General features: G+C 39.2%; 2 protein-coding genes across 2 annotated transcripts; one reads left to right on the forward strand and one right to left on the reverse strand.

Annotated features, from left to right (window-relative positions):
* Positions 1–71: 71 nt before the first annotated feature.
* Positions 72–8,199, forward strand: cd63 (CD63 molecule). Its single transcript, XM_020636720.3, has 8 exons — positions 72–229; positions 917–1,006; positions 4,897–5,085; positions 5,257–5,331; positions 5,417–5,512; positions 5,744–5,887; positions 7,451–7,534; positions 7,816–8,199. The coding sequence occupies exons 2-8, from the start codon at positions 941–943 to the stop codon at positions 7,879–7,881; spliced, it is 720 nt and encodes a 239-aa protein (XP_020492376.1). The 5' UTR covers positions 72–229; positions 917–940; the 3' UTR covers positions 7,882–8,199.
* Positions 8,200–8,241: 42 nt separating this feature from the next.
* On the reverse strand, positions 8,242–14,609 carry letmd1 (LETM1 domain containing 1). The gene is made up of 9 exons (XM_020636711.3): positions 14,475–14,609; positions 13,984–14,138; positions 12,748–12,863; positions 12,228–12,310; positions 11,397–11,583; positions 11,011–11,112; positions 10,736–10,888; positions 10,540–10,636; positions 8,242–9,604 (listed from the first exon to the last, which is right to left on the reverse strand). Exons 1-9 carry the CDS (start codon positions 14,588–14,590, stop codon positions 9,528–9,530), a joined length of 1,086 nt encoding a protein of 361 aa, XP_020492367.1. The 5' UTR covers positions 14,591–14,609; the 3' UTR covers positions 8,242–9,527.
* Positions 14,610–15,065: the final 456 nt, after the last annotated feature.

The following is a 15,065-nucleotide window of genomic DNA, read 5'->3' on the forward strand; positions in this document are numbered from 1 at the left end:
CTGCGTAGATAGGTAGGGTGTTATTTTTAACGAGCAGCCCCTGAAGGCAGCATGAAAGTTCCGGTCACTGAAAGGAGAAGTGCTGCAAGAAAAAAAGGAAAGAGGAGGGCACCAGAGGGAGGCAGGCGGGGAGAGACTATAAACGGAAAAAAAAAAAAAGTTAATCTACACATCAACACATCGTAGTCTTCGTCCCTCATCGCAGGATTTAAGATACTTCTTCAAAAAGGTAAAAACATTTTTTTTTGACGTTGAAGGATATTCGTTCACAAAAAAAAAAAGTTTGTAGTGTTTTCCTCGGCTGTAAAGAAGCACGAAACGATTCTGCCACTGTTGCTTAAGCTGTTTATCTAACACTAATTCATTTGTCACAGCCTTAACAAAATTCAATAAGAGATAATGAGAAGGAGCGTTTTAATGTGTCCGTTCACAAAGCTGGCATTGTTGTCGTGATTAGAGATGTGTTCAGGCTCTTCCTCGAAGCGACGTTTTTGATCCCCACCCGGAAAACGTGTCGAGACGGTCTTTGTTGTTGCCAATGTCTGATACATTGTAACCAAAACTCTGCCTTTTTAACAAAAAGCTTATTGTCTGTTAACAATATTAAAACAGCTGGCTCTACATTTTTGATGTAGAGTCATAGTCATTATGAATATAAGTCATCGCCTGGGAATGTAATTAAATTCAGTCAAACAATGGGAATATGTGTGGAGCTGATTATTTATTAATATACTAAATGTAGAACCACAGCTGTCCTGTTCATCCCCCACCTCTATAGCTGCAGGCTTCTTTATCTACCAGGTTCCTCCTAAAAATGACTCAGATCCTCCGTGTTGCTTCTGCATAAGTTGCAGCTGATGTAATGCCTATGTAGCTCTGCCTTGAGAATGACTTCTTTTCCCCCCTTTTGATCCAGGAAACCAACTGATCGACAGCAGCCATGGGTTTAGAGGGGGGCATGAAATGTGTCAAGCTCCTGCTTTTCTTTTTTAACTTCATATTCTGGGTGAGTAGCAGCTAAAACAACTTTTTTTTTTTTTTTTTTTAATAAGTGTTTGATATCAAAAGGCTATAAAGGATATAAAGAGACACATTGTCACTGAGAACTACAGGTGCTTTGTTTTGGTGGGACAAAATGAAAACAATGAATGAGCAAACAGGATATAAGGACAGGTTTTGTTTGAAGTGTGATTTGTGCTGGATCAGATGATCTTTTCAGCAGGCTGACTTTTTTTTTTTCCCAAGCTAGACAAGTATTGTGACATATTTCTGTCAGCCACATGACTTTGACGATGAACTCCCGTCTGTAAGGTTAACATGCGTTGTAATCATCTGTGAAATCAGCTGATGAGCATTTACACACCCACACATCCTGTGACATCCGCTTGATTTATCCTGAGACACTTGGAGAGTGGCTTCATGAAAGCATGGAAGAATAGATGAGTGCATTCATCTCGTAAATCCGGAGTTAACCTGAACATTTCCTGGATGTCGCAGTTTGTAGTTTCTTTCAGTTTATGTTTCAGAGCTGTCAGCGAGGGGGGTCGTGTGGGAATCTTATGACCAGATTTGAAACGTAACATGTGACTCGTCCTAATCATAATGTTCTCTCTTGTTTTAACCGACTTCCTTACTGGCATAATGACAATTAAAGCTTTTGACACCAGGGGGTTTGAAACTGAACGCTGTAGAGACCTGATAATAATCTCTCACGGAAAACAAGGAAGTCCAGAATGACAAAGATATATGTTTTCCTCTCTACAAAGTACAAGTCTTTAGGACTGCAACTCATTATTTGTGCTTATTACTGGTTTTTAATGCTAAATTGGATGTACTAAAACATCTTTAATATTTGTAATATATTTTTCTCAATCATTATGTTCATATGAAAAGAAAGCTGCGACAATGAATCAGCGGAGGTTCAACCAGTTACTTCATTACCAGATATTTGATCAATCATTTTAAGTGACAACCCCAATGATGTCCTGACTCTTGCTGTCCATCAGTCTACACGGTTGAGTTGTGGGGGGGGCCAGAAGCGACCATGTGGGAGGGTGGGCAGTATCAGCATTGCCACTCCCTGGAGCTCGTGTCCACACAGCTCGAGTGTGTTGAAAGTGGCAAAGCTGTTTTGGTTTCTGTGGCAACTAAGGGCCATAAAGGTTAGGTTATGTAATTTATCAGTAGGGCATAAGGTCATGATTGGGATGAGGGGTATGAAATTTGTCATCAAGAAAGTTTGGTCAACTAATGACAAAAAAAAAAAAGACACTTTGATATGAGTTTAATTTGTATCACTTTCCTTATTGGATGCTATTCTGGCAATGTGACTGCTCTGTTCACTCCTTTATGTTTTCCCAAGTCAATCATTAGCCACCTCAATGACTCACACTCAAATATTTACACTGGTGGTGCCAACATGGAGAGGTCTGCAGCTGCATTAAGAGCTTAACATGGGTTGTTTGAGAGAAAAAAATCATTTGCATTTGAGCTTAACGTATTTCTGAATTATCGTCGGTCATGTTAAAAAAAATGAACTGTTGCTCATTCAGAATTCTGCAGCAAGACATTTTTAAGTTTTGTTTTTATTTTATGCCTGTTATTTATAGATAGGACAGGGGGAGAGAGAGAGAGAGTGGGGAATTACATGCGGGAATGGAGCCACAGGTCAGGTTTCAGCTCAGGCCGTCTGCTTGGCTGACTACAGCCTCTTGCGCACTAAAATTTGACTTTTAAATCTTAAGTGAAAACATGGAGGAGTTGCAAGACAAGTTTTTGGCAGAGCTGTTGTCCCCTTTGGGCTTCTGGTAATTTGTTTACAGCCACTTACTTGACTGAATTTCTTTTTAATTGGTGTTAAGAAAAAGAAAACTGTTACAGAGAAACGACTTGTCTCTTAATCATATAATAACTCTTTGGGGGATTATTGTCTTCACACTGTGCTGCTTCCTGTTAGTGGGTTTGTTTTGAGGTGACACCTCAGAAGAGTGATACATAGGTTGAAGTATCATCTCTTATTCTGATATTATCTTTCATAATGCTGAGCCCTCTTTTAATCATCAGTTGAAAACATTAATCAGCAACAGTTTGAATGCCCACTTGTTCATGTCAGTTGTTTTATTTCTAAATCTAACCAGACCAAAGTGACAGAGCTTCTAGCTCCTCAAATGTACATGTTGGTGGTCTGTTGAAAGAAAACAGGTTTTAAACTCTTAGACAAACAAAGAAGAAGTCAAATTGGGTTATCGGAGGTTATATGATTGTTATATTGACATGTCATGTTTCAAACATTTAGTGGAGGTCTTGTTTGAGAACCATGAATTCAATGATCTCACTAAAATAACAAGATTGACATTAGTTCTAGTTTTATTTATCTGTATGTTACGGTCATTTCAACATTGTGGTGAAGTCACAATCACAAGACAGTAACAAGTCTTAGTCACCGAGTTTGACAAATTCATATACTAACTTGAGGGTTGATTGGTCTAATGGGGTTTCAAAAAGCTCATTCTGATTGGGCAGTCCTAAACGTACTCTAAAGCAGCGTCAAAGTAAAGGCTCTGTAGCTCGCTGTGTTGTTTGCTTCAGAGCTCATTGATCCCAGCAGATCACGTCAAACAGTTCACCCACACACAATGTTTGCAAGAGATCTAATGAAATACTGTGAACGCCCCACCTGACACAACGACACATGAACATCACAGTTGATCCTCTGACCATTTTACATGTGCACTCAGGAACGGAAACTGTGCTTACTCATTTTTGCGGTGCGATGTGGAAGCAAAGAAAATGCTCAAGTCTCATGACAGTGAATGTCTTAATACTAACTGAATTCTTCCGAAAAGTTCCGCTGTAACCTTTCACATGGAGAACCAACCGACTTCCTTTTTTTTTTTTTTTTTTAGCTAAATATGATATCACGTAGTTTCCAGTATTTTAAGCGTTTCTAACAGGACGGCTCAAGTGATTGTAATGTTGGCCTTCTGGTCCGGTCCAATCAGAGGATGACTCCTTGCAACTTTGATCATCCACTGACTTTTCATTTAGCTCCACCATTAAGTGAAATACTTGATTAATCAAAGACTTTGGTAAAACTCCTAATACAACATTAAGCTGTGTTATATAGTAACCACAACATGTAGCGTCTCAGTGTGTAGGCATGTGCACAGCAAGTTGTTGTATTAATATTATACTTGACTCTTTTACATAATCTTACTCTCCTTGTTTCACTGTGCTGAATGACCAGTTCAAATACCTGTTTACGTTGTGATCAGACATTTGGATTCTGACATAATTCTGAGTATTTAGAACATTTAGTGTTTACAATTTTAAATGTTTTTGAACATTGAAAGAAAACAGATGTGTGAGACAGTAAATAAAAGTTTTTTTGGGGGGATTTTTATGCCTTCATTAGAGAGACAGGACAGTGGATAGAGAAAGAGAGTGGGGAATGACATGCGGGAAAGGAGCCACAGGTCAGATTTGAACCCAGGCCGCCCGCTCTGAGAGGAGTACAGCCTCTGTACATGGGGCGTGCAAACTAACCACTTGCCGTATGTGTCCTGAAACTATCCAGGAATTTTTCAGAGGGACATAATTACGCAGCTGGATGGCAGCCAGTGTTTGTTATGTCTGTGTTAATACACTCAGTGGTGTTTTAACTGCAGCCTTACAGTGTTTTGTATTAAAGTGTTGAGAAGATTTAGAATTTAAAAAAATCCTTTGAAAGCATTTTGTTTACCAGTTTAAACCAAATAATACCAGATTATCTGATAATAAATAATCACCACTGTATGCTCCAACCAAAGCCTCATACTTATTGACATGAAAACAGAAATGATCCCATAACTTCCACCCTGGACTAAACCCCCCCCCCCCCCCTCTGCCTCTCTGCAGTTATGTGGCCTCGGCTTGATTGTCGTGGGAATCATGGTTCAGGTGGCTATGCACAAAACCCTCACGATCAAGGATGCGTCAGCCTCAGGAGCTCCCATTGTCGTCATCGGGATCGGCGTGGTGATTTTCTTCATCGCCTTCTTCGGCTGCTGTGGCGCCTGGAAGGAGAACTACTGCATGGTCACCACGGTAACACACGTTTTGTGGTATCTTTAAACAGAAATCAGACTCACTTAGCTTAGTTGTGTGGACGTCTGTGGTGCAGATCGTCAGATGAATGAAAGATGTCCATAAAATGCATATAATGAGGCTGAGAACAGTAATTAACTCTTTCATTTTTCTTTTTTTTTTCCCCCACAGTTTGCCATCCTTCTGTCTCTGATCATCATTGTTGAGATTGCAGCAGCCATCGCTGGATACGTCTTCAGGGAGAAAGTGAGTGTCTGTGTCACTGTTTGGTGCATTGTTTGTGACCCTACAGAAAGTTTAACCCGCCTTCCGTGTTGTGTCTCCCTTCCAGCTCTCCACCATCGTCCAGGACAGTCTTGTTGATATGATTCCCAAATACAACAGCTCGTCTCAATTCAAAAAAACTGTGGATAAACTGCAGGAGGATGTGAGTTCAACGTAAAGCGTCTTACTCAATGTTTACTTAACTCCGACAACACCTTCACATAACACTGCTGCATCCTGTTGGTCCGCGCTGCATGACCTGACATTGTTGCCTTTAGCACCATCTGTTGACACATGCTATATTCCTGTGAATGTACACGGTCCATCTGACTACTACATTGCTGACTTGTCCATATTTAATGAGGTTTTCCCTTTTGGCTTGTTTTTGTTCCAGTTGAGTTGCTGCGGCGTGAACGGTACCTCTGACTGGAGAAACTTCTATCCTGATGGAAAATCTGTGCCTGACTCCTGCTGCGTCAACGTCACTTTAAACTGTGGAGTAGGAGCCTTGTCAACCCCCGCCAAATTACACAAGGAGGTAAATCGCTGTGGTTGATGTTAGTAAGCATGAGATTAAGATAGAATTCAGAACAGGGGGATTTGGCGGGTCCTCTGGTTGCTGGTGGCAACGCTAACTGCAATGTATTGCTACAACAAACACTCATTGGCTGAAACTAAAACTCAGACTTTGAGGTGCTTAGTACTGTCCCACTGTGACATCTTCAAATGTGTGAGGGCTTTTCATAGCAAACTACACACCTACGGTGAGTCCGCAAACCTGCAGACCTTCCCGTGGTTCTCGCCCAGAGGTCATTTCAACGACCAGCCCCCCACTAAATGTAAACAAATATTTACACATTGAAGCATTGGATATTGACTTCTGTGGTTGTCTATAGCAAACGAGTTGTTTGTGTCTTTCAGTGTAAAGGTCACAAAGTATTTATTCTCAACCGGACCCACACTGGCCTGGGCTTTCTGCACATTCTCCCATTTCTACCAAATGTAATGCGTTCAATATGTAGCAAATGTACAGAGCTGTAAAGATGTCCATGTTTTCACTGTTCTACATACAAACAGTTTGCCTCTTGATTACTTGCAAAGTCAAACGAAAGGAGGTACATTTATATCAAAAGCTTCAAATGTGATACTTTTTGTCCTGAGTTTCTCTCCATCCTGTGAACTTCATAACCAAAGATTTGACTTTTGTTGCTTGTTCATAATTATAGAAGGTTTCATCTTTAAAGTAAACCAGTCGAGATAAAGACATTCACTGGAAAACTCGCACTGCTAAAAACAATTTAAAATGCTCATCTGTATTTACAAATTGGTTAGATAATTAATAAGGATGGGTGGCTGATAGACAATATATTTTCTGCCTTCTCCCATAATGCAACATGTTTCCTGGTAATTACCCGCAGGCTTCCCCTCCCAAAACAGAAATATTTACATGAACCTAACATGGGCTGAAACTATCCTGGCTGTCTTATCAGTTTAGCTCCTGTGTGAAGTGAAATAGACTGGCTGTTCTGATGAAACGATAAGAGGATTATGACCCAACTCTGCAGCTTTAGTTTGCCTATTGTCCTCGTCTTTAACAGCAGCGGGTTTATTTGAACAAGCAAAGATAAACTAGAAGAGGAATGGTGGAGAAATCGCTGCTCTGTGAAAAGTCAATATTAGAATCTTGAGTCATTTGGTGTGTGTGTGTTAACACAGGTTATCTGTCCTGTCTAATATGTCTGACCCTAAACATTAGACAAACACTAAGGATATATCTGCCAATGAAAAACAAATATGGCCTGAAATGTAAAGTGAATTCTTTATTATGCACAAAGTTAAAGGATACCATTCAATCCTCAAAAATGAAGTTTCAATAAAACCAGATGAAAAGAAAAAGATAAAGAAGCTATAGTGAGCAGAGAATAGAACTAATGTATCATTATTATTATTATTCCTGCACATACAGCATGGTGTCATATGGAACTAGAAGATTGAAGACGTAAAGACAGTGTAAACTAAAAACAATGGTTAAAAGTTAGTCTCCCACCACAAATTAGAACCAAACCTGTGAGTTAAACTCTTCTGTCTTGTCTTCTTCCAGGGTTGTCACGATTCTATGGAGGCTTTCCTGAAGAAAAACATCCAGTGGGTGATCATCGCAGCTCTCGTAATTGCCTTCCTGCAGGTATGTAACTCCAATTTATAAATAACGCATAATAGAGACATTATCTTGTAAGTTTTGAAGGCATTTGCACTTAACCTTAGAGCTATTTATATGACTTCAGTTGAAAGCTTGTGTTAGTGTTCTTGAAAATAATTTCATTAATGTTTATAAAATTGCTCTTATAAGATATCTTAACATGACTTTAAAAAACTGCCACAGGATATAAACAAGTGTTTGACTGTACGTCTGTAGTGCCATCTCAAACATTCTGAACGTCCTCTTCTGATTGTTTCTTTTTTAAGATAATGGGAATCGTGTTCGCCTGCTTGTTGATGAGAGGCATCCGCAGCGGCTACGAAGTCATGTGATCGAGGAGTTCAGGCGGCATGTTATTGTGAGCGTCATTCAGAGGCCTTTTTGTATGTTTATCTCATACTTCAGATATCATGCACAGAACAATTTATTTTCCAGCGAACTGATTTTGGATTATATTTTCATAGATAAAGAATATTCCTGCTTTGATACTGTATTCCATTTGGACTTTTAACGATAGAAAAGATTAGCGTTCTGTTTGTTGTTGGTGGTTGTGAAATGTTCTAACATCTTTTTCTGCTTGATATCTGTTTGGGAGTTTTTACATGTTTCTGGTTGCTAGTTTCTGTTTTTATTAAAGACACTTTAAAGGATGTTGCATTTGCTTTCAAGGGTTAATAAACAGGGAGAATAAATGCATCATGAAGGTTTTTTTTTAATTCAGACACAGATCCATTACAATGTTTAACATATTGGCACCAAAACACATTTTAAACTTTTAAGCAAAAAATATCACATCCTGTAGAATCAATCATCCACAGAATCAAACTCATAATCCCGATGTGTCGTGCCATCCATGCAAAAGGCACAAGAAGCAAATGACACTTCCTAGTTTACACTTACCACCAAACGGCGTCAGAGGGGGTTCCTCATAGCGTGAACCCAGAAGTTAGCAGTATGTGATATAGTGCTGGAGTGTGGACTGAGCAGAATAGAAAGAAGATCAAGTACACAAAGTAAAGTGCCATCACACCTCTGTTCAGACAGCTTGTAAACGCTGAGCTACAGCACCAAAACTGAATTTGAAACCACAACAGGAAGTTGAGCTTCTTATCACACAAACAAGCTTGAATGTCTTTGTAATGTAGTGAGTATTGGGCTTTTTTTTTCTTTATATCTCTGTTGAGGATCTTTTAACATTTTGTTTCGTTAAGGTGCTTTTATGTCATCTAATTTTGTTCCACGTCGACCACAAAAAAACAATACTTCATGTGTCAAAATTCCCCTTTAACAGGATATCTATACCATGACCTGCACTATTCATGGTAAACAAAAAGCAGAGCTCAAAGTGAGGTAAATGTATCAAGAGATACAAAAAAAATATCAACATGCTCACCTAAAACCTATATTTTATGAATGGAATGTGTCTGAACAGTTTGAGCTTCTCTAAATCAAATCCACTACATCCCTGCTTTGCTTTGTAATAATGTGTAAGCTTAAAAGTAAACAAATGACCAGTCTGTGCCGTGCAGACAAGCTTGAGATACAATTTAACATAGCTCAGTGCATCATGAGCAGTTAAGTCCCTTAGAAGAACTCCTCAACTTCTTAAGTCAAAATCTAACTCTGTCATCGTGCTTTTTTTTATAATGTAGAATCTCATACCACACCCCTGATTAAAAACACAACAGATTCACCTTCATTTTCAAAAGAAATCCTGATAACTGTATATTCACTTTGTAGTGTGTTCAAAGCTTACACTGAAAGATTCTGTTGTTTCTGCAAACATGTTCAATTTTTTTTTTTTTTTTTAACTAAGACCGTTTTCTTTCACTCCAAACCCTCAAAATCTTGCCAAGAGCAGTTTTAACGTGTTTTCTTTGGCATAAAGGAAATTATGACAACTCCTAGGAAGTGGTGCTGCCGAGTGCATGAAAAAAAAGAAGATAAAACGCTAAATCAGACTGCTGCAGGCTTCCTGTCAGTGTCCGCTTGAACCCTTTGGGTAGTTGGCGGAGAGAAGTACGATACTGTGCAGAAGCAGGGAGACCTCTGATTCTGAAAAAGTTAAGTGAAAAAAAGAACAGAAACAGAGTTTAATACAAGATATTTCACTGTAGGGTCTTAAAGGGACAGTTCAGTTTTAGTGGAGGGTCAGATGAGAAGATGAATTCCACTCTTATCTGTGTATTAAAGGAGAACACCACCAGAGGGCGCTACATGAAGTCGAGAAACTTGCCCCAAGAGATGCTTCTTGAACGTTTAGCCTTACATGGTTCCAAAGATTTCAAAAGTATTGTGGGTAATGTAGGCGCTCGTTTGCTTTTTACGAGAAAGGATTACAACCTCATTTTTAGTAGCTTTGATTCTGATGCATGGATGTTGATCATTTTTTAACATCTATTGTGAGACTGAGAATTTTTCAAAGGTTTTTTTTACTTCGAGACATGACAGTAAATAGGGGGGGGGGGAGAGAGAGTGGGGAACGCCTTAAGGGAAAGCAGCCACAGGTTGGATTTGAACCCGGGCCGCCCGCTTGAAGGACTAAACCCTCCGTACATTAACTGGAGTAGAGAGTTTAACTGGCTACAGACATTAAAATGAAGGCTTAGCTTAGCATAAAGACTGGAAATAAAGAGAAACACCTAACATGTGCCTCTCGGAAGGTAACGACATAAAAACAAAACACACAAAACGTAGTGTTTCATTTGAAATACTTAGTTGTAGGGGTGCAGACAGGCTTCTTTTGTTACATTCAGACAGAACAGACTAGCTCTGTTAGGGGTTTTTATTCTAAGCTAATCCGCTGCTGGTTGTAGGTTTATATTTAATGTACAGATATGAGAGTGGAATTAATCTCCTCATCCAAGTCTATAAGAAAAAGTGTTTTCTGGACATTTTTGATTTATTCCTTACAATAAAATCTAAAAACAGAAAAGTTTGATGGGGTTGAAGTAACAGCATAAAAATACTGCACATTCAAATGAGAATACCTTTCAATGAGGAGGACACCTGGAGCCACTGGGATAACCACTCCCTGCACTGGTTAGAATCAAGTCTAATAGAATTTAACCCCCTGACATAGCAAGCCTGAAAAAAAAGAAAAAAAAAAAGAAAATCTATTTATGATGCAACTTACTGAAGAACTCACAATATTTGTCACATTTAGAGGGGTACAGAGTGGCTGACCTGTCTGAGCTCGGCCTCGCTCAGCTGGTGAGGGCCCAGCCTGCTGAGGGCCCGGTCCAGTTGCAGCAGCTCCAGGGCGTGGTTGTTCAGCCGCCAGCCAATCAGGAAACCCGGGAGGCGGGGCGTCAGGAAGAGCAGGGGGCTGATGTGTCTCTGCGTTTTGCAAAAAAGACAGAAGACATATTTGCCGGCGGTGTTCAGGTTGGAACAAGCTTGTTTTTGCTTCATGTAAACTGAATGAGTCGGAGCGGAGAGAGTGAGGGGGTTTTACTGACCATCTGCTGCGTGCTCATCCTCTTCAAACCCAGAGGGCGTCCTGAAAACAGGCTCCGAACAGCTAGGATTTCTGACACTCTAGGGTTTACTCCATTTTGCACCTAAAAAGGAACAGAATGTTTAAGCTGATAGAAGACACAGGTTTTGCCCACAGGTAAATAGAACCAGATGTGAAAAAGCAGGTAATGTCTACAAAGTGCTTTCCTGTTCAGGCACCTTATAAAAGATGATTTTAAATTAATATTGGATAATATTTACAACAGAAGCCCGGTTTTTGTAGCTCTGTGTGAAGGAGTTGGTCGGCAATATTTGTGAAACTAGAAGAAACTCATCCTTGTCATGGACAGCATTCTTGAGTCCAAATACTTGTGATGCATTCACTTACTTTAGTACACAGGTCCTTCAGTCGACCCTGAAGCTGACGGTCTTTGACCCGGTGGCTCGTATTCTCCAGCCCTTTGAGCACAGGCCGGTGATGCTGAGCCCTGAGGGAATGGTACACTCCCTGGAACTCCACCTGCTGGCTTGGAGTCCAGAAATGCGGGATCAGGAGCTGGCGGGGGAAAAAGTACCTGGCAGTGAACAAGGAGGGGATGATAGCAGAGAGAGGAGAGACACATGAAGTGATGTGAAAATATGTAACAACAGGGGCAGGAGAGGAAGGAAGATCAAACAGGATGTGGGACAGAATGTATTATTTTCAGGATGGACTAGTGTTGTAGTCAAAACCACAGTAACCGAGACAAGACTAAGACAGTTAGGGATTGAGACCGAGTCAAGACCAAGACCATGAATATCAATGAAAAATCATTCTGTGCAGGGGGCGTGTCCCATCCTCTGCAACACCGGGAAGGTGCCAGCCATAACCGGGGATAAAAATCAAGCTATGAAAGACTTGAAGTTACTTGTTCTTTCAGAAAGAGGCGTTTTCCTTCTAATCAAAGTACTGATGTGGAAAAATAGCCAATCAGTGGTGGTCTTGATTAAAAATCCGGAGTCCGCCCAGTCTGAGACCGAAGACTGATTCAAAACGCTTCCGATTGCGAGACGAGAGCTTCAAAAAGTGGTCTCCAGACTGGTCTTGGTCTCGAGTACTACAACACTAGGAGGGATGTAAATTAACTTTTGTATCAGTGTTTTCAGAATTCTTTACTAAATATGAATCAAACGGTGCCGAGTGAAAAGGAAAAAAAAAAGTTATTTTAAAGTAACTCACATCAAGACAAAAACCAGGTAGTTGGCAAAAGGAGGGATGGAGATCACCACCAGAGGAACGGCTTTGATCACGCTTCTGCGAAACTGAGAAACAAGCATAAAGTTAGTACAGCTACAACCACAAAATAAACATCACAACTCTGAATTCAGCTTGGAGTAGAGGTCAAAAAAGTGTTTGTGCTCTCCGTCTAGCAACACCTGACACCCAAGTGAAGGCTCAGACCTACAAAGTGTTTAAACTGAACCCAAAGGTGACACCTGCTGGAACAATTTGTGTCTCACACCTTAAGTAACTCCTAATTAATGCTCCTACAATCATCCTCTATCGAGACAAAGCTCTCCTATTGGTCTCATTTTGGACTTTAATAAAAAGACCTCCTATTTTGTAAGAACTTTAAAGACCATTAATCTTTACAACTTTAAGGATGCTCAGATACAGTATCCTCATTCACTTCTTTTCTGTGTGTGTGTGTGTGTGTGTGTGTGTGTGTGTGTGTGTATATATATATATGGAGTCTCACCTGTCGGAGCATCTCCATCTCCCTGTAGGGCAAATCCTTGAACTGCACTCCGTCAGAGTACATCTTTCTTTTAATCCTTGCCACAGAGCTGGCATCTTGGTACAGTAGCCTGAATCCTGGAATGAGATCGTTGTAAAAGAAAAAAGTAAATAAACTTTTTTTTTTTCACGGTGATGAAAACAAACTATAAACTACTTTTTTTAATCAAACAAATTTTAAATGAAAACACTCAACACACAATAAGCCTAGTTTTTCTTTCTCAAAAGCGAACAGCGAGAAAAAAGAAAGGAGACAAATTAAAAACAGAACTCTCAACATTTACAAAGATTATAATTACCTTATAGCGTTTGAAACACACACACACACACAACCTGACAATTCACTCTGCCTTTATGCAATAATAATGTTATATTCATGTTATATTATGTTTACCAATCCACTTTGTGCAATAACATGTTTCACTTTATGTGCACTGTGTGCATGTCTGTGTTACACGGAATATAACGGACTACGTTTTTGTCAAAACTGCACCCCAACTGATCTAGTTTTCTAAATCTATATTGTGGTATCTATCTATTTTTTTTGTACATTCTTAATTTTTCTTTTTTTAATTTAAATTGTACTGTGTTCACTTTTTGTTTGCAATCTTTGCTCTTTGCTGCTGTAACAATGTAAATGTCCCTGTTGTGGGATAAATAAAGGATTATCTTATCTTATCTTAAATAGAGTATATAAGACTTAAATCAATCGATCCATTTTTATTGGTATGGCCCCAATTCATAACAAATGTTGTCTAAAGACACTTTACAAAAGAGCAGGTAAAATACCTTACTCTTTTTTATGTTTTGTTAAAAAATAGAGAAGTTAAAATACCTTACTCTTTTTTATGTTTTGTTAAAAAATAGAGGAGTTAAAATACCTTACTCTTTTTTATGTTTTGTTAAAAAATAGAGAAGTTAAAATACCTTACTCTTTTTATGTTTTGTTAAAAAATAGAGAAGTTAAAATACCTTACTCTTTCTTATGTTTTGTTAAAAAGTAGAGCAGTTAAAACACCTTACTCTTTTTTATTATATCTACAAAGACCCAACATTAATCCACATTTTTCCTTACAGTGGCAAAGAAAATCTGCCTCAAAACTGAAGCAGAACTCATTTTGAACAGCCATCTGTCCAAACTGTCTTGGTCTTGAGAAGTGGGACTGATTCTGTAAAGGTTAGTTTAAAGTTGACCTACCTTTCACAAACGTGTTGTAAAGCAGGAAAAAGCGAGGAAATCGCCTTTTGAGGAAAGCTTCGTATTTGCTGTTTACCCTCTGGAGCTTACTGGCGACATATCGGACAACACCATGTCTAGCTTTGGATGATGAGTAGTGTCTACACAAGGACAACCTGCAGAGAAGAAGAAGAAGAAGAAGAGGTAAACACCAAAGGGTTATCAATTATATCTGCAGAAGACGACCCCGGAAATCATTGCTACACCCTTTTGTAAGCCTCAGTGTTTGGTACTACAAAATACAAAGTAACACGGTGTTTAAGTGCAAGGCGTGTAGGTATGATAGTGAACTAAATCTTTAGTGCGCACACATCTCTTCACACCGTGACACCGTCTGCTGAAATGTTTCTTATTATCAAGATGTGCAGCTAGCTTAGCAAGGGTTCAGTGTCCTATGAGCAAAAACAAAGTGACAACACGTTTAGAAATAAGCCAAGGGGGCTTGGACATACCTGGGCTGACAGGACTTAACAGGAGAGTAAAGGCCATTGATTATTATGTTTGTCCTGAGGCCACATAGTCGGATGAAAGACAAATGGCTACACAGACTCGAACAGGACAGCGCCATGTTTGACAGGTGGAAGGGAGCGAAGTTACCGTAATGATGTTCATAAAGCGCAAAGCAACAAAGTCACTTCAGTTACCGTAATGTCTGATGTATCCGAGACCACTGAACCCCAAATATAAGATAAGATAATCCTTTATTTATCCCACAACGGGGATTTTTTTTACAAATTGTTACAGCAACAAAGAGCAAAGATTGCAAAAAAAAAAGTGAACACATTACAATTTAAATTAAAAAAAGTAAAAAGTAAAAATGTACAAAAAAAAATGAAAGTAGGCTTAAATAAAAAGGGTCCAGATTTGAGAAATTTTAATAATCCAGCCAGGTCAAAAGCTTCAAAATGGAAATCCATTGCAATATGGTTATAATTTAACTACGAGAATATGTATTTAAAACAGTTGGCTATTAAGACAACATATAAGCAACCAGCAATCATATTTCAGCATTTCATTCATAGTTTTTTTTTATTTTAAACAGT

This window comes from Labrus bergylta, chromosome 12 (assembly GCF_963930695.1).
Source record: "Labrus bergylta chromosome 12, fLabBer1.1, whole genome shotgun sequence".
In the NCBI taxonomy this organism is placed as follows: Eukaryota; Metazoa; Chordata; class Actinopteri; order Labriformes; family Labridae; genus Labrus; species Labrus bergylta.